Source organism: Drosophila innubila (genome assembly GCF_004354385.1).
Source record: "Drosophila innubila isolate TH190305 chromosome 3R unlocalized genomic scaffold, UK_Dinn_1.0 2_E_3R, whole genome shotgun sequence".
Classification (NCBI taxonomy): Eukaryota; Metazoa; Arthropoda; class Insecta; order Diptera; family Drosophilidae; genus Drosophila; species Drosophila innubila.
In genome coordinates this window covers 30,136,386-30,155,465 of record NW_022995380.1, presented here as the reverse complement: position 1 = coordinate 30,155,465, position 19,080 = coordinate 30,136,386, and the positions used below count along the sequence as shown (strand labels likewise).

At 29.7% G+C, this 19,080-nt stretch overlaps 1 protein-coding gene across 1 annotated transcript in view; it reads right to left on the bottom strand.

Annotated features, from left to right (window-relative positions):
• The window catches only part of LOC117793039, a 32,606-nt gene that overhangs the window by 9,999 nt on the left and 3,527 nt on the right, over nt 1-19,080 (bottom strand). The window contains exon 2 of the mRNA XM_034633410.1: nt 15,117-15,990. Coding sequence (XP_034489301.1) covers nt 15,117-15,554 — 438 coding nt within the window. The 5' untranslated portion in view covers nt 15,555-15,990. The remainder of the gene's footprint in view (nt 1-15,116; nt 15,991-19,080) is intronic.

The following is a 19,080-nucleotide window of genomic DNA, read 5'->3' as shown; positions in this document are numbered from 1 at the left end:
GGGGATATTTCCAGACGGACACGAAACACGTTTGCTGAAACGGCATTGACCACGTGTGACATCGATTATTTTCATTATTATTATTATTGCATTGCAATTATTTCAACTATTTCCCCACACGCAGGTTAACAAATATTTAAGACGACTTAAAGGTTGCATTTCAATTTTTTTTCATTTATCAAGAGCCGCGAACAAGTTCGAAATGCCCAAAGAGATCAACTTTTTCAATCATCTTTCAACAACTTCAACTTGTTGCAACCACAGCAACAACAACAACAACAACAACTCTTAGCGGTACAATGTCACAAAAAGAGAGAGAGAGAAAATGAAACGTGTTCTGCCCCAGAGAAATAACTCAACTAGGCATAAATACCCTGTAATGATAGAGTTTTTATTCATATTTTTGCATTTTTAGTGGATTTTCCTAAACATATTTTTCTAAAAACGACTGTTTCACTTAATTGAGTGTATAAGCATTAGGGTGATTCGAAGCTCGAAATTTACGAAATCACAATTCTAAAATCAATTCCTGGTCCCCGCTTTCTGAGTTAAAATATTTTTTGTTTTTTAGTGTTTGCATCGACAAAAATTATGTTTTTGGACAATTATACTTTTGATTCTATGAAATTTTGAAAGTACTGGTCTTAACAAGAGTTTTGATACCAATCTTGCCAGAATCGGACTTAAAACACTATAAAAAAAAAAAAAAAAAAAAAAAAAAAGATTAATTAATTTAAGATAACCATATTTCAATTTTGTGGATTCCATGTTCCCCCTCTTAAAACCGCCTGCTTTGAATATTCTCTACACTCTATCATAAATATATATATTTCTGTAATAAGACCAATTTTAGTTTAAAGGTGTCGTTTTTGCTGTTGAAGTTGTGGAGTTCTTGAATTGAGGTCGTTGCCATTAGCAAAACAAACTGTTAGCCAGTTAGTCGACCGGCTTGAATGGAATCTGACCTAGTTTGCTTTCTTTCACGCCTGCCTAGAGTCTCGTCTCGTCTCGTCTCGTGTTGTGTCGTCTCTTAACTTGCTTTCCGTTGGTTTTTGGACATGCTTCTTCTCCGTTGTGCAACTCTTCAACGTCAAATGCCAACACTAAGTGGCCTTCATTCCTATAATCAGTTGTAAACTTGAAGACGACAACGTTTACATTTCTACACGCAACTACTTATTAGCTAAAAAATTGAAATGGTCAAGTGCGAATCCAATCTTATCTGAAGACCACCCATCAACACGAGCCAACAATTTCAGAAAGGTAAAAGCAACAATATATTGTTATACTATGATTAAGTATTATTAGTTTTAGGAATCGTTTATCAATAATCCACAAATATTATTTGAAGTTAACCAAACTTTCAATACAAAAAGTTTCAAATATTTAAAAAAGTAGAAAGCGGCTATTAATTCTTAGGTTTCTTTATAAATATTATTTGTTGTTAGTTATTAGAAATCACTTAAAAAAATATTAATCATCATTTGTCACAAAATTGGATAACAGAAATTTTGGGTCATGAAAATGCTTTCATTAATAGACTTTTACCTCGCGTAGAATTAAAAAAAATTTTTTTTTTGATTTTTCATGGAAATTGATTAATGTAAGTCGTAAAAAAAAGAATTAGTTTAAGAGTAGTCAAAAATTGCATCCGTAAAAATCGATTCATCGATTTTTTAAACATCGCTGGATATAATTAATGATTAATTATAACGAGTTATATTAGTTTTGGCATCATATATCAATAATCCATTAAGCTTGGTGTTAATTTCATAGGCATTATTAAGCAAGACTTTACACAACATTTGATTGATCCCGTTACGTCGACAGTCTACTGACCGATTGTTGTTAACAACAATTTCATTTCAACGGCCCAATGCATTTTATGTGCTTTTAATTGTTAACGGAAAGTCTGCAGTTATGCAAATGTTTTGCTTCGTTTCGTTTGTTTTGTTTGCTTTACCTTTCATTTCTGCAAATGTTTAACAAATTTTTTATTTCGAGTTGGGCAAATCATTTATTTAACAAGAAACATGTTATTCAACAACAACGTGGCGCCCAACGTATATCAGTATTTATGTTTGTTGATGTTGCACAAATGCATCATCATAGTTAGCATAGAAATCGTAGCACATTTAATTTTTGAAATGTAACAGAAGAAGGCTCAACTAACAGATACCCCACTTAGAATGAAATAACCAATTAAGTTTGGCGCCCAACGTCTGAATTATGTTAAGGTAACACCAGGAAATAATATCGGAACCGGTAATGAACAGAAATTACCCTTTTATTTTTAGTAACGGAACCGCACCCGTAACCGAAATAAATTCATTCTCAAGAACCGAACACCGAAATGTTTCTACCGATACGGTTTCGGTTTATATTTTTTCAAAAACAATTTGATGTATATAAATTTTGTTTATATGTTAAAAAAAATAAAAAAAGCAACAATTTTGTCTGACCAGGTTCAAACAGTCATAATTTTATCAAATTTAGATCGATTTTTAAGTGGGATGTCATATTGATCCTAGTTTGACCTCCATATTTATTCTGCATTAGGAATTATGGAATTTTGAAAATTGAAAGCGTTTAATCTTAAGTTTTCACTCTTAATCCACTTCTTTTATCGTAATAAGTATAAAAAGACATTAGATTCGATTCTGAGACTTTTTTCATTTTCCTGTTAAGAATTTTTCTGTAAAAACTGGATTGATTTTCAAACAGAATGTCTTGAATGATACCTGACCAAAATAGTTGTTTCTGGACGTACCGGAACTGAAACCGCAACCGATAGCTATTAAGACATTATTCCGTGCATTTAAAAATACAAAATATTGCTTAATTCTACATATATCTAGCCAAAATTGTTCTACTAGTGAATAACCATTACAAGCACATTTTAAAGAAACGGAATTGCTACAAGTCAACATGTTGTAAGAACGGTATACACAATTTAATACCCCGTATGTGTGTTCCACATTTAATTTCTTTCACTTTACTTTTCTTTCTTTCTATTAAATAGGTAACGTCGTATGACGCCGCAAAAATCAATTAGATTTTGCCAGTCTTTACGTAAGTGCGCTCAAAACAGAGAACGGAAAACAGAAAAAAGAAAAAAAGAGAACCGAAGACAGCTCGATGTGTGCTAAATAACAACAAAAACTGAATTCCTCGTTTGATTCGCTAATTGGATATTCAGACTGAAAATCGAATGTCGTCGTATGACATTTCAACATGTGACTTGCAATAAACAATATATAAAAAATAGATAGATAACAGCAAACTGGAATACATATTAAAAAATGTTGTAATCTGTGTATAGTTCAGTAAATAAATCTTAATAATCACATTATTCGATTGAGAGTTAAAATCAATTAATTATTATTTTAAGCAAATCACAGACATAGACAACATTATAGGCGCCCAAATACCATTTAGAATGAACAACGTGCATTGCATGAGTAATGCAATTTAAATGGATTCATCGTCCAACCTTAAACGTTACCACACACTCATACTCATTCAAATAACTCTGATGCACACACTCAATATTGTGAAATTTAATGAGATTCTAGAGGCAAACACACCCGTCACAATCACGCGCTGAGAAGTGTTTCTGTAATTCAACTTTAATTGTTGTCGTTGTTAGTACATTACAAGGTATCTACCCGAAACCTTAATACCCTCCTCAATTCCTTTGTAAGCCTGCTATTAGTACACTGATGAAAAAAGTTTCTAAATACAGGTTTTTGGTCTCAGAACTAAGAACTAAATGCTTTAAGTTAGAAAACACATTTTAATTTTTGAACATTTAAAATAAGAAAAAGTTCTTAAACGTATATAACATCAAAAATTCGAATATTTTCACTATCACAATTATAAGTATAAGAAAACATTTTTTTAAATATTTCATTTTATTTCATTAATATTATTTTTTTTTTTTTTTTTTTTTTAATATATTACTTTGCTTTTAGATTGTTATTGTTTTTATAAATATTCATTTAATATATTTTTCCTTAACAAGAGTGGAATTCGAACCCGCGTGTTTTTAAACTACCCAACTAATGATTTCACATGAAAACTTGCGGTTAATATTCTTAATATTACTAATATGGTTTTATGTAAAGAAATATATATTTAAGATGAATGTTCTTGATTTTAAAAGTTGATCTTTTTTTCAGTGTAGCTTTATTTGAGTCAAAAACTCTGACCGGAAACAGACATGTTACCAAGATCATGACAAATTCATTAAGCTCTTGAAAGGTGTGACAAACATTTCCTTTTTATGACAATCGTGACTTCTTTAGATGTTATCACTCACAGCATACTGATTATATAAGTCCGAAAACATGAGATTGCCATTAACCCCGTGCTGCCAAATTGACGGTCAAGTTCAACGTCAAGGGTTAGGCCCCAAAACTTCAACTTTAGAGTGTCATTTTTGTACTTGAAGTAAGTGTACTGGCTTCCTTGCAATTAGTCAGTCTGTCAGATAAGTTTTGTTTAAATATATATATACTCTCTGCGGTAAACAATGATTAAAAATGTGGGCAAAGTATTAACACATGTTCAGTTTTTTCGTCAATTTAATTAATTGTTAATTGCTTTACTAATTTATCTTCAATTTTTGAAATATGTTCATACAATTTTAAGTGAAAAATCGATTGTTTAGCTGACACACCCACATACTCAGTATTTAATAAAAAGGGAAACAACTGTTCAATATAATCGATGGACTTTTTCTGCTATCTGCTATTTCAATGACAACCTTGCAATTGCTGACATTTTATGGTTTTTATACCCTATAAAAACACATAGAATTTGACTCTATGAATTGTTTGAAAATTTTACAGTCTTAGAGACACATTCAGCTATTATCATATCATATATGATGTATTCAAGACAAATCAAAATAAGAGCTATGAAGAAAAAAGTATGAATAATTTTAAAGGTTGTTAAAACTTTGTTGCAGGGTATTTGCATGCTAAACACTCATTACACAAATTTAATAAATAAAAAGTTGTTGCTATATTATGTAGAATAAACAATTTTTTTTAAATGAAAGTATAGTGACACTAACTAAAAATTTAAAAAGGTCTTTTTACAAAAAAAATTAAATATAAGACCATGTGAAGAAGAATGCTTGGCCATATAAACATCACGTTCTCATAACTTTTTTAAAAAATAAACTTGATTTTAAAAAAATTTTATTATATTTTTTTTAATTTTTTTTTTTTATTTTTTTTTAATTTTTTTTTAATTTTTTTTTTTTTTTTTTTTTTTTTTTTTTTTTTTTTAATTTTTTTAATTTTTTTTTTAATTTTTTTTTTTTTTTTTAATTTTTTTTTTTTTTTTTTTTAATTTTTTTTTTAATTTTTTTTCATTATTTATTTTTTTTATATTTTTTTTTTAATTTTTTTTTTTATATTTAATTTATTTATTTGGTTTATTTATTTATTTATTTTTTTTTATTTTTTTTTTTATAATTTATTATTTTTTTATAATTTATTATTTTTTTATAATTTATTATTTTTTTATAATTTATTATTTTTTTATAATTTATTATTTTTTTATAATTTATTATTTTTATATATTTTGTTTTATTTTTGTATATTTTTTTTAATATTTATTTTTTTAGTACTTATATTTTTTTTTAAATTTTTTTTAATTTCAAAAAGTGAGCGTCATTGAGAGAAGCAAATTCAATAAGTAAGTAACTACAGGGTATCGTTAAGTTAAACACTTTCAACTAGAGAATAATAACGTATTAATGGAGAAATTCTTTATGGCAAAGTACTCTCAGATGTGTCAACAGTTGACTGTTGACTACTTTTAATGGACCAACTGTGCGCTTTGCGTGTTGTTTAATTGAATCTAATTAGTTAGTGGGGTAAAAAACCAGTTGAACTGGTTGCGACTTTCAAGTTTAAGTTCATCAATCAGCGGTTACATTGGCGTCACAAGAATTTTTGTAGAATTGTAATAAAACAAGATAAATGCAACAGATAATAAGATAAGAGAAAAACAAACTTTACAAAATATTTATTAATGAGATACATAAAGATAGGCAAAGATAAAGAGAGGCTGAAATAGATACGTATGTTTTGTTAGCGGCAATGAACTTAAGCAATTAATAAATACAGCTTTAAATTAAAAAAAAAAAAGAAGATGGACAGTAAATAAGTGAGATAGATAAACAATAAGTGAGAAGAAGAGAGTGCCAAAGCATATACACAAAATATTTGCAGCGCTTCAAACAAAGTAGAAAAGTGAAATGCTGTTAAAAAACAACAACAACAAAATGCACGTAAAAAATTGCTGTTTTGTTTTAAGGCCCTCTTTAAAGATCGGTACAGTTGGCTGAACAATTAAAGCATTGGCCATGGCCAAAAAGGCACGCCAACTGCCAACTTAAGCCGCGCTTCAGCTAACTCCATTTCATCTATTTCAAATGTGAGAAAAATTATGTTTCCACTTGAAAACTGTTCAAGTTGCTGTTGCCTTCATTGTTGTTTATTTTTTGTATTTTTTTATTGTAGTTCGTAAACCCGACGGGCAATATATTATCCGTACACTTCACGCACCCACAACACCCCCTCTTCCCCCCTCTTATAACCCCTCCCAACACCTACAACTTGTCGCGTGTTCAGTTGAAATGGAAAGTCTGCATTAATTGCGTTTGTTTTCTTTTCAGTTGTTGTTATTTTAAATTTCGAATCACATGCATAGAAATATTTCAAATTCATTTTCATATTTAATTAAAAAGTCATCCTAAGTTTCCCACAATCATTTTACTTCCCACTGTCACAAAAGTCAGGAGACAATAGTGCACATATATACCCGCTTGATACCCTCTGCATTAATATGCCAATTGTGTACTATCACATAAAGTTTTTTATTGTTCAATTTCAGATACCCAACAAACAAACACAACCATAAAAGACATATACAAAAAAAAAAAATACCGCAAAAATCAGAGATAAGCTATCAGCACAAATTGCTTAGCCAAATTTGCGGTCACAACAAAAAAATAGAGGCAGTTAAATGAAATTGTTAATAAAGCTGCTAAATTTAGATTCTTACACTTATTGTTAGCTATGCCATTTCATATGATCAATTTCATGTCTAGCCGAAACTATTAGTACATTTGTCACCGAAAACTAACTGGAAATTTGTCGTTTGGTCAAAACGACTTGGCCAAAATTGTAATTGCAAAGCAACCTGTTATGCTTAAACCGTAGCCATCTTTCCCAGTACAACTTGGCATAGCTGCAATACCTAGTTTATAATTATATATATATATATTTTTATTACCAAAGGCAACAAGAGCTTATTAGTTTGTGGCAATGTCTATCTTTTCGTAAAGCCACCAAAATGTGTAACAATAATTTTAATTTAAAAAAAAAAATTTTTGATGCAGAATCAATTTTGAGGTTATATAATGAAAAAATTGATGTTCCACAAGGAAATCGGTTAATTTTTGACGAAGTTATGACAGTGTTAAAATTTTTTTTTTTTCATTTTTTTTGTGCTTTATTTGATTTTTTCTTTTAATATTTATTTAATTAGTGGATTCAAGTTTAAATTTATACTTTCTTACTACTTCTACAATTAACTATCTCATAATTTTATTTTATTTTTTATTCTTTCTTTGTTTTCAACGCCTGCAAACATACAGTTACTGGGCATCGAACAGTCGAGCAGCTCGACAAAAGCATTCTTACTTGTTTGGCTTTTGCTTAAATACAAAGTAGACCTCCAAAGTAGTGCAGTGTAGTGTACCGTAAGCAGTTTGTCTCCTGCCTGTTTTTGTGTTGATCCCATTTCGCCAGCAAATCTCCACAAAAACTCATTTAAAAACACCAATCTGTCAGCTTTTGAATGAAGAAACATAAAAATAATGGAATGAAAAAAAAATAAAAATAAAAGAGAACACAACGAGTTCACAACTTGCCATTGTTTATCATCGAGTCGAAATGCGAACGACATTTCTTGCGCTACAATTTCCGCTCTCTTTTATGCCCAATTCAAGTGCCGATAAATCTTATCTGTCTTCAGTTTTATGTCTGTCATAACCTCAAATCAAATATATGTAGATTAATAATGCCAGCATCATCTGTCGATCGAGAATATATGTTTCTATATATTGCAAATTTAAGACCAGCATTAAAAAATAAACAGAACATACGATCGTCGTTTTAGGGGTCAATAACACATCCCAGGGTTCCAACCATAATGACGCCTATAATAATTGGGGGGGATAAGTCTTTGTGAACCATTCTGTGATGACATAAATAAATGTTCTTTATCCTTAATGCATTGTTCATTCATTGTATATAATGTCAGTGATGGATTTCCGCATAAATACAACTACCGTGTTACTTGGCTATAAGCAACACAGCAGTGAATTTATTACAAATCATTAAAAAAGAGTTTGCACATATTTTATACACATTTATTTACATTTTTAGAGCGATGTTTATTATAGCTAGGCTCGACTGTATATGACCTTGACCCACTGTGCGTTATGATGACATTAGTCAACATCCAAGTGTTTGTGAATCAAGAGAATAGTGAATATTTAATGGAGCTCCCTGCTGATTCCCATTACATTCCATTATAGACTTTGATGATGAGTCAACATCAACATTCTCATAATATTACGATCTCCGACAATTGTAATTACGTACTATACAAAGAACGTATATAAATTCCATTGTTCAACTATATAAATAGAGAATATCTTAGTGACTACCCTATGGAATTGTGTTTATACACTTCCCAGATCTACTGTCTAGGTTTAAAATTAAGAATAATCAGTTTAATTGGGTTTTTTTTTTTAATTTTTAAATTCAGTATTTATTAAGAAACTTTGAGCATATAAAGTAAAGATATATATTTTTTAAATACACATAAATCTATTCTTTTTATAGATTACAAGACAATTTTTTTTCTTTAAGAACTTCATCATTTTTTAAGTGTTTGTAATGAAACTTGGAACATATCAAGCATATATACTAAAGAAATATTATTTAAAATTTCACATAAATTCCATTCTTCGTATAGATTACAAGGCAATTTTGCATCTCATCCCAAGCGGGTGGTAAATATCGAATATTTGCGAGTTGGCCAACTATAACAAAATATTCAAAAGCAGCAAATACTTTTTTTGTACTATATAAAGAGCAGAGGAAATGCTTAGAATAACTACAAATAAAGACCAAACCGACCGACATGACGTGAATCATGTTGAAAAGTCTTGCAAAATAGGAAATTTCTTATAGAGCCGCTAACAAACGAGGTGTATACAAATTAAGGCGTTGCAAAGCAGCGTAAAATGATGAAAAATAGCAAAAGACGCCAAAAATGATTTTGAAAATTTTTTTTGAAAACAATAGGCGTGGCGGCAGAGGGAGGGGAGGGGTGGCTTAAATGGTTTGGCAACCACGGATGCAGACCTCAAACATATATGTGAATGTTTGAGTGTATTTATATATTTTCTTATACATACAGTGGCTTAATAAGAGTAAAAAAAGGTAAACAATTCATCAATGAATTTTCAAGATATTTTTACAATATCGTATGTGACCACACTAAGCTGCGGTAACACTATTAAGTATGACCATTCTACGTACACAAAATGAGATCAAATTAAATGTGACTAAGCTGTTGAAATTCCAAGTGTGACCATGACATGCAAAAATCACGTAACGGATTCATTTTATGAATGAAATTCACAATTCCAACAAAATTGCCAATAAAATAAGTTCTAGTATTATAAATTCTAGATTAATAAATTCCCTTGACAAACTAGGTTACTTTAGAGATACAATTAATTATTTTTTTTTATTATCTTTTGACACAAGGGAACCCCTCTTTGGCTTAACTAAATTTATTACTCATGCATACTTATTTATTACCACATACTCAAAAACATGTATATATGCATATATATGTGTGTCGCATATATAATAATTTAATTTTTGAATCATACTCAAAGCGTTAAATATTTGGCACACACTCAACACTCAAACACTGAATACAGTGTCACAAATCGTACAAATTTGTGGGCAGAACGAGCGGGCGTGGTTTTGTGGCATGCGACGTGGGGGCGCGTGGTGGACAGAAATAGCTATAAACAAGCAACAAGCAATAAACAAGAGCACTACAGTCGAGAAGCTCGACTCTCAGATGCCCGGTACAAGTTTTAAAATAAATTAATTAAATATTAAATATACATTTTATTTAATGAAACAAATACAGAATTTATAAAAATATAATAATTTTTTTTTTAAATGAAATAAACAAGGCAAGTATAAAAACAAGAAATCAATAAAGTCAATAAAAAAAAAAAAAAATTAAATTTTATTTCTTATTTTCAGACAAAATAAAAAAAGATATAGCAATTACTCGTCGGACATGTATTGAAGTTAATTGATAAAACTATTATTTAAAAAAATATTAAAATATCTTGCGGAAAATAGAAAACATACCGTTTGCTACATCATAAGGCTGTAATTTTAAAGTTGCTCTGATTATTTCATTTTTCATTGAAAATTGTGATTAAATAATATTATTTTAATTTTTGATTTAAATTTATAATATCATGTCCGCAGCTTATAGCTTGACAATAAATAAATAAAAGTAAAACACAAAATATTTTTAAACAATATATGCAAAAAAAATTTAAAAATTTAGAAAAAAAATGAAAATAAAACCAAAAAAAATTAATAAAAACAAGATAAATAAATACAAGTTAATAAATAAATAAAAATTAATAAATAAATAAAAATTAATAAAGAAATACATTTATAAAAAAAATAAATTGAGTTGGTTAGCAATTTAATAATAAGATAGTCGCCAAGCAAACCAATTGAAAAAATTAATGAATAAATATAAAAAAATTAAATAAAATATATAAAAAAAAATATATAAAATAAAAATAAAATAAAAATATAAATAAAAAAATATTTAAAAAAAATTTAAATAAAAAATATAACCAAAAAAAAATTAAGCAAAAATAATAAATATAAATAAAAACTAAACTCTTATAATTCTCTGAGATCTACATAGCTGCTCTTACCCAAGAGTCTATATACCCTTTAGATAGTGGGCTACACATACGAAAAGTAGGTGTGTGTGTGTGTTGTGCAGTGTGTGTTGCTGCCTTACTGCATATAAAGACAGCTTAACAGATGACAAAGCATTAGATGAAGTGAATGTTTGGTATAAGACCCAAAGAACGCAATAGATGTTGTGAAGGGCCAAGTTTGTTGTTCTGGTTGTACTTTGGGCAATTCAATGGTAAATTGGTGTGAATGTTAAACCACTCGGATGAAGAAGAGGTGAATGAATCTGAAAATATGTCTCCACGCTTGTTGCACACGTAATTGCATGTTGCTCCAGCGGAGGCTGCCTGCCTCATGCCACATGCCTCATGCCTCACGCCACATACCATATGCCCCAACTGCCAGCTGCATGTGCAACCAGTCGACGCATCGTGTTGGCCATACATCTTTGGCTTATCAGAGAGAGAAGTGGGGAGAAAAAGATGCATTCTATTCGCATTTTGACTTGTTGATTGGCGCCGTTGACGCTTGCAACGCCATCTGTTGTCACTCAACTGCAACAGCGAATCTATAAATGTCGTATATATATAATATATATGCACTATATATATATGACAAGTATCTATACACATATTTCAATGAGCAGCACATTCGAGAATTGTCGCAGTTTTGACAGCATCAACAGATTCTTGTGTCGCCTTGAGAAAACGATTACTTTTTGACTCTGTTATGCTAAATAAATAATAATTACATTTTGTTAATGTTGAATTTTAGTAAAAAAAAAAAAAAAAAACTAGCTAAACCTTTAATTTAACAAACTGTTATGCTACGAAATTATATTAACCTTACACTATTGCAACTATTTGATGACAAACAAACTTGGATTTTATAAATAAAATTTAACATTTTGCACTATTCAATTCAATTCAAAATTTGCCGCTTAACAGTCTGTCAACTGTGACAGCTTTAACTGTTAACAGCAAACTGTTATACCTAGCTGGAATTTATTAATAAATGTATAAATAATATAGCAATAAATAACCGTAGCTAAAAATAAATTACAACGATTTGTTGACAAAAGTCTTTGGCAATTTTTTCAGTAGTGATAAATACAAAATAAATACACAATACTAACTGCGGTTACACTATATAGGGAGTATAAACGCTATATGGCATACCAAATGATTACGGTAAATGTTTGAATGAAATGTCTTGACAACGAGATATTATATAAGTTCCTAAAGACTTTCGGTTTTGCATTTCCCATTCAACGATTAAGCTTTTGTTATTGTAATTGGTTATTTTGTTTGTATAAGTATTGTTGAATTTTCGCCAATAGTAAACCAAGTTATTGTTATTTTTATTTTTAATTTAGTAAATGTATTTTTCCTTTCAATTTTTGTATTTTGTTTAAAGTGATTATAATTATTTTTAATTAATTAATTTCATTTAGAGTAGGCATTTTAATTATTTAATTTATGACAGTGAGAAAATTAGAAGTTTGCTCTGTAACAAACTTATAAGCAATTACAGTTCTTAAATTGAAATAGCCAAAAGTTAGCTAACAAGCCATAAGTTATCGCTGCCCACTCAAGATTTCCAGTTGTGCCTCATAAACTAAGAATGCAACTGGGCGTATACTTATTATCGCAATCAATTTCACGTGATCGCGGCGCCAAACGAAATGAAAAGAAAAGCAAAACGTTTAGAGATACCTATTCAGAATCTTCAATACACTGACACAACGAAAAATTGAATTTTATTACTTTTATATATTTAATAAATATTTTTTAAAAATACATTTATAAAACTCTTTGTCCTGGCTTACTGACTGATCACTGCACAGCCCCTACCATAAGACCTAGGAGGCTGAAATTATCACACAACTTAGCTGAGACAAGTTTTTCACGCAATAAGACAACGTTGTGTTATTTTATTTATTTTATTTCATTTTTTTTTTTTAATAAATTAACTTTTTTGTGTTTTATTTGTGTATACTTAATAGGAATATTCTTGGTTTTAGCGACCACTACTTCTATCAGTGTATATCTGCATATAAGTTTATTATTGATATCATATTAGACCTTACCCTCAAAATAATTCAATTCAATTCAAATTTATGGGCTTTTATCAATTTGAATTAACTTTTGTTGCATTCGATTGAAGATTATTGAATTGATATAGATATCAAATTGATGACTATTCAATTAGCTTCAACTTGGAATGATGCACGTTCTGTTAACGGCAATTTACACTGCAACAAATAATAGGGGAAGTACTCGAACTCGTACGCGTGGCAACAACACATTAATTGCCCCAATCCAACATTGCAATGCGGAAATGTAAACGAAGCAAACGGAATAACGGACAAATGAACGCACTTCACACGCAAAAGAGAAAAACGCAAGAAAGAAAAAAACAAAAACAAAACTAATAAAAAAAAACATAAAACAGAGGCAAGCGTATCTGTGAGATACGTTCGATCGTTCACCGCGTTTATCTTCAAGATACTCTCGCAAAAATTCGCACGCAATTCACGCCAATAGAAAGTACATAAATTATAATTACAACTTAATAATTTTCACCAATAAACAACAATTAAATAAAGTGCATAATACCCTGAGCCCTTATATCGTACTTTCATTCAACAAAATACACATATTTAAAATAAGTTTGTGCAACAATTTCTATTATTGTTACACATCCATGAGAAAGCAAATGAAAATAGTTACAAATTTAACAACAAATGCTCGTAAAACACAAAGAAAAACATATAAATAAATATCAGCAAACAAAAAATATAAAAGATACGAAACAAAAAAAAAAAAAGAAAATGAAAGTTTCAAATACATAACCGAAAAATTTTCTTTGAAATATGTTAACCGAGAAAGTTATTATAGGCAAAGCGTTGCGAAGGTTATTACCAATAACTGCGATTTCATTGAACTACAATGTCACGATGAGCGTCAACTATATAACATACGTATGTATTTTTATGTTTGTATATTTAGATAGAAAGGAGGCAACTCTCAATTGAGATATGGCATCTAATACACTCGTGGTCAATCGAATAGATTTCATTGTTATTTATCAGACTCGTGACACTCACATTTTGCAATTTGTTGCAATCTAATCGCATTTTCTATAGCAAATAACGCTGAGTAAAGTGATTCTTATAATTTTTATTCAAGTGAGTGTTAATAAACTTCTAAACATCTAGATTTTATAATACATTTTCTAATTTTTTTTACAAACCTTTTTAAATGCTTCAAAATTATTGTATATATAAACTATACTACAATTAAAATTTATTTTGTTTTAAAAGACTTTTGAATTTAAGTTATTAATTAGTATTTTTTTTAAATTTAAAATCTTTTTATTTTTTAACTAATAATTAAAAGAATAGTACAAAAAACCCCTTTATTAAATAGTACTTTAATGTTATTATATTGCATTCAAAATATACTTTTACACATATTTCATTTTTCCGAGTCTAGAGGTAGATTTAAAAATATAAATATAAGTTGAGTTTTCTTTAAAAAAAATTATTTTAATAAGTAATTTTTTAATGAATTTTATAGCCCATTCTTTTCTATGAAAAAACCCTATAACTCAAGTGGAAATTGGCATTTCAAAGTTCAATAATTAGACTAACCAAGGCAAGTGTTTAATATATATACTTAACAAAGTGTAGTGTAAGTGTAAGCTGCTACTTTAAAATACATACTATCTTTCTCAACTGTAGACTTGAAAAGTATGGAAAATTTTCTAATCTTTATTTCAATTGCACAAAGTCACCTTCTATCGTCGTCGAGGAAAAAAAAAACAAAAACAACTTCGTGTTAGTAATTTGGATTAATAATATTTACTCAAATTAAAACAACTCCAAAAAAAATAAAGTTTCACAGCAAATGCGCCGCTGAACACAAATAAATTATGATGGTGTTATTAGCAAATAATTAATTAAAAAATTGCTGAATTCTCATAAAATGATTATACATTTTCATGTCTTGAAAGTTATCTATTAAATTAAGAAGGTACACTCACCCTGTAAACCTCGGAAAAGAAGCCAGAACCGATTTTCTCCTTGACAAAGTCATCCACAGAATATAATGCAGAGACGGCGGTGCGCAGAGCGAGACAGGAGGAGCCGGTGACGAGACGATCTGATGATATGGTGCGTGTAACTGGAGGTGGAGTAATTCCAATACCAATTCCGTTTCCAATTCCATTGCCATTAATTTGAAGGTTGTCCTCCGTTGTAGGACCATCACCATCACCATTGCCCATTTTGGGCAGACTGTTAGAGGAGTGTGCGCGGTATGAGGAGGGGGAGTAGGTGGTGGTGGAGGTGGAGGAGCTGCACATGCCGGATGTGCTCATCTCCTGCCAAAGGAATGGCGCCGAATCAACTTGATCGCACGATTTGGGGATTGTCAGGTTACTCTCTGGCGGACCAGGTCCACTATGTTGGTTTAGACTCATATTTATCAGCTACGTCGTATGTTGTAGTTGGTATTTGGATTTGTAGTTGCGTGTGGAAATAATCTCGATTCAGGAAGTAGGCCTTCGCCTCCGTTTATACTAATCACATTGACCGAGGGCCGAAACGGGAATGGAAATGGAAATGGGAACGGGAACCGAACACAAACATTAACACGAAGACAAACAGGAAAATACCTTTTAACTTTGCCCAATCAAATTTTAATATTTATAACTTCTTTTTTCTTTTGTTCAGGCACGTCGTTACACAAACAAAAAACACATTAACTAACTAAATTGACAAGTTTCGAAAATATCAACTATTATTAATCACACAATTTTCAGTTGAAGAATAAACTTCAGTAACTGTGACGTCATTAGCACTTCAATTTGGCACAATTGAAGGAAGATTTGTGGGAAGCGCTGTAGAATTGGAAGTCTGTAGAAGAAAGGAAAAAAATGAATTAATAAACGTATTTATTAAAAAAATATTAATAATTTATTTTGAGTTTCTTTTTTATTTTTGAATAAGTTTTTATCAGGGAATAATATCGTAACCGTTAACCGAAACTAACTCTATCATTTATAGTACCGAACCAGTAACCAAAATAAACCTATTCTCAAGAACCGAATAACTTTTGTAACGCTACTTTTAAAAGTTGCAAGGTCAGAGGTTTTACCAACTTCAAACCTCCATAACTTAGTCATAACTGAACCAATTTTCAAACGGACTGTCATTTTGATCATGGTTTGACCTCTTAATTCATTCTGTATTCAAATTACATTAATCCCGACAGAAAAGTTTTTTTTTTTGGCTCACGGATCCGATTTTAAGGCATAGGGTCCCCCCTTTGAAATTTTGAAAAATTAAAATTTTAAATCTCAAGTTTTCACTTTTAATCAACTCCTTATAACGTAATTAGTATAAAACAACACTTTAAACTTGATTCTGAGACCTTTCATTTTTTTGTAAAAAATCATGACAAATCGGACAAAAATTTTGACTTGTAAAGTTACTGCGTCATAAGTCTGATCAATTTCAAACATCCATAACTTTGTCAAACCTGAACCGATTTTCAAACGGAATGTCATTTTGATCATGATTTGGCTTATAAATTCAATCTGCATTTCAATTTAATAAATTTCGTTAAAAAATTATTTTCCCTCCAGATCTGGATTTCGATTTCAATTCCAAGGGTCCCCCCTTTGAAATTTTGAAAAATTAAAATTTTAAATCTCTCGTTTTTACTTTAAATCAACTCCTTATATTCTAATTAGTATAAAACAACACTTTAAACTTGATTCTGAGACCTTTCAAATTTTTGTAAAAAATCATGTGAAATTGAACAAAAATTTGGACTTGTAAAGTTGCTGGATTCGAAGTCCGACCAACTTCAAACCTCCATAACTTTGTCAAAACTGAACCTTTACCAAAATAGTTGTTTTGGAACTCAAATCGGAACCGTTATTTGTTATGTTCTATAAGACTGCGTCAAGTAAGAGAATATTAAATAAATATATATCATATATTTATTATAACATTTGTTTAATCTCATGCTGATTGCGTCAACCAAATTTTTAAATTCAGCTTATCAATAAAGTAGAAATGATTAACTCAAACAAAAAAATAATGCCAGTATCTGAAGTTTCCGATTAGATTTTCTCTCACTCTGTTGTCATGTCAACTGATATAACAGTTTTAAATATATATTTTAATAAGTTTGCAACAATCTGTATTTAAAAACTTTAATAAAGTCACATGCACAACTTTTTCTTTAATTTGTTGCACTTGTTTCGTCACTAGCGTGAATTTTATCAAGGTTTCTTTGATAACAACCTTCCTTTGCTTTTGAGGGCAATAAAAAATGGCAGCACATACCTTGAAATCTAAATATTCAGATAAGACCAATTTCTATAGTTGAACTGTGTACACTGTACATTGTGATTACACTACTTTTGTGTACTTATGGAAACAACAACTTACAATTAAATTCCGCTCAAGTACGAAAATAAAAAATTTTGTTGTTTACGATTGGCGAACACAGTCCTCGAGCCGAAACTGCCGTGCAGCTGAGCTGATAAATGATGACATAACAAATTATTTTCTATTTTGCTCTCTTTCTTTTTTTTGTGTGTGTTCTAATCAAAAAGAACAACAACAGCGTGTTGGCAATTTGATTTTGCACCTTGTTATCAGGGACATTGCGATAAGATAATGGCACAAAAAATAGCTCAGCAAATCTATGAAATTGGCCAGAAACACAAAATAAAGCAGGTGCACAAAAATCAAGTATCATAAACTAGCGTCCGTAACGATTATAATTTGTCAAATATATTTCATCAATTAAAAATAACTTACTATATTTATTAATAAATAAATTTATTTGCTTTATTTTTTTAATGAATTAAAAAATTACAAATTAATAAAATTTCTGTTTTTTTTAGATAATAATAAAAATAAATTTCACTAACAAGAAAAAGCAAAATTACAAATCAAATAAATAAAATAAGAAATGAATGTAAATTTAAATTTTGTATATTGCTTTTATTATTATTACTTCAATATTGAGCGAGCAAATATTTATTTGATAAGACTTGCAAATCAAATTAAGTCCTTCTTTCCTGGAAACTCTATTCCAAAATAGTAAGTCTTATATTATTATTATTTGTGTTACAAAAAATGTCGAAATAATATTAAGCATAATAAATAGACAAGATTATTTATTTGGTATGCTTTGTTTAATTTAAGCATGAAATAAACATTGCATAGTAATAATGTTTAAGTTTGAAATCCCCCCAAAAAAAAAAACTTGCTTACTTCAATTACTAAGCACATTTTTCTTTTTTGCTCAACCGTCTTAAGATTTCTTTAAAATACAACAAAACGTTACAAGCAAAAAAAAAAAAAAAAAAAACAGCAGCCCCTAATTAGGGTCAATTGCGCCGAGTAACTGACGCCGCCAATTGACAAGACGACAACAACAACAACAACAACTATAACATAAACAGCTTCAAAAGTAACCAGAGTTAACCTGAAACCTGCTACACTTCATTAGGCTCCATGACAAAGTATGTTAAACACACCTGAGCAGCACACCTTTTCACCTGCCTGCCCCTATTCCTCCTTTCCCACCTCTTGCTCTTCCTCTTTCTTCTATATTTGTGTTCGACAGAAACATAAACAATGCTAGAAATGTAAATGTTGTCTCTACTCGCGAATGAGAATTTTTAATCAGGCCATCATAATTATTATCATTTCACAGCTTATACCGCTTTGATTAAGGTATTCGCAAAAGCATTTCAAATATTTGCTGAATCCTTTTATATCTTTATCTCATTTAAGAGAACGTTTCTCAGTCTATATTTACAAGTAGCTCTATATGAGACATAAATTTTTGCTAAATTCCTCGGCAAGTAACTGCAATTTTTTACATAGGAAAATTATGAAATAACATTAAAAGTTTAGGCGAAAAATATTGAAATGATATTTCGATAAAGCGAAACTAAGAAGAATAAAACGATTATTATT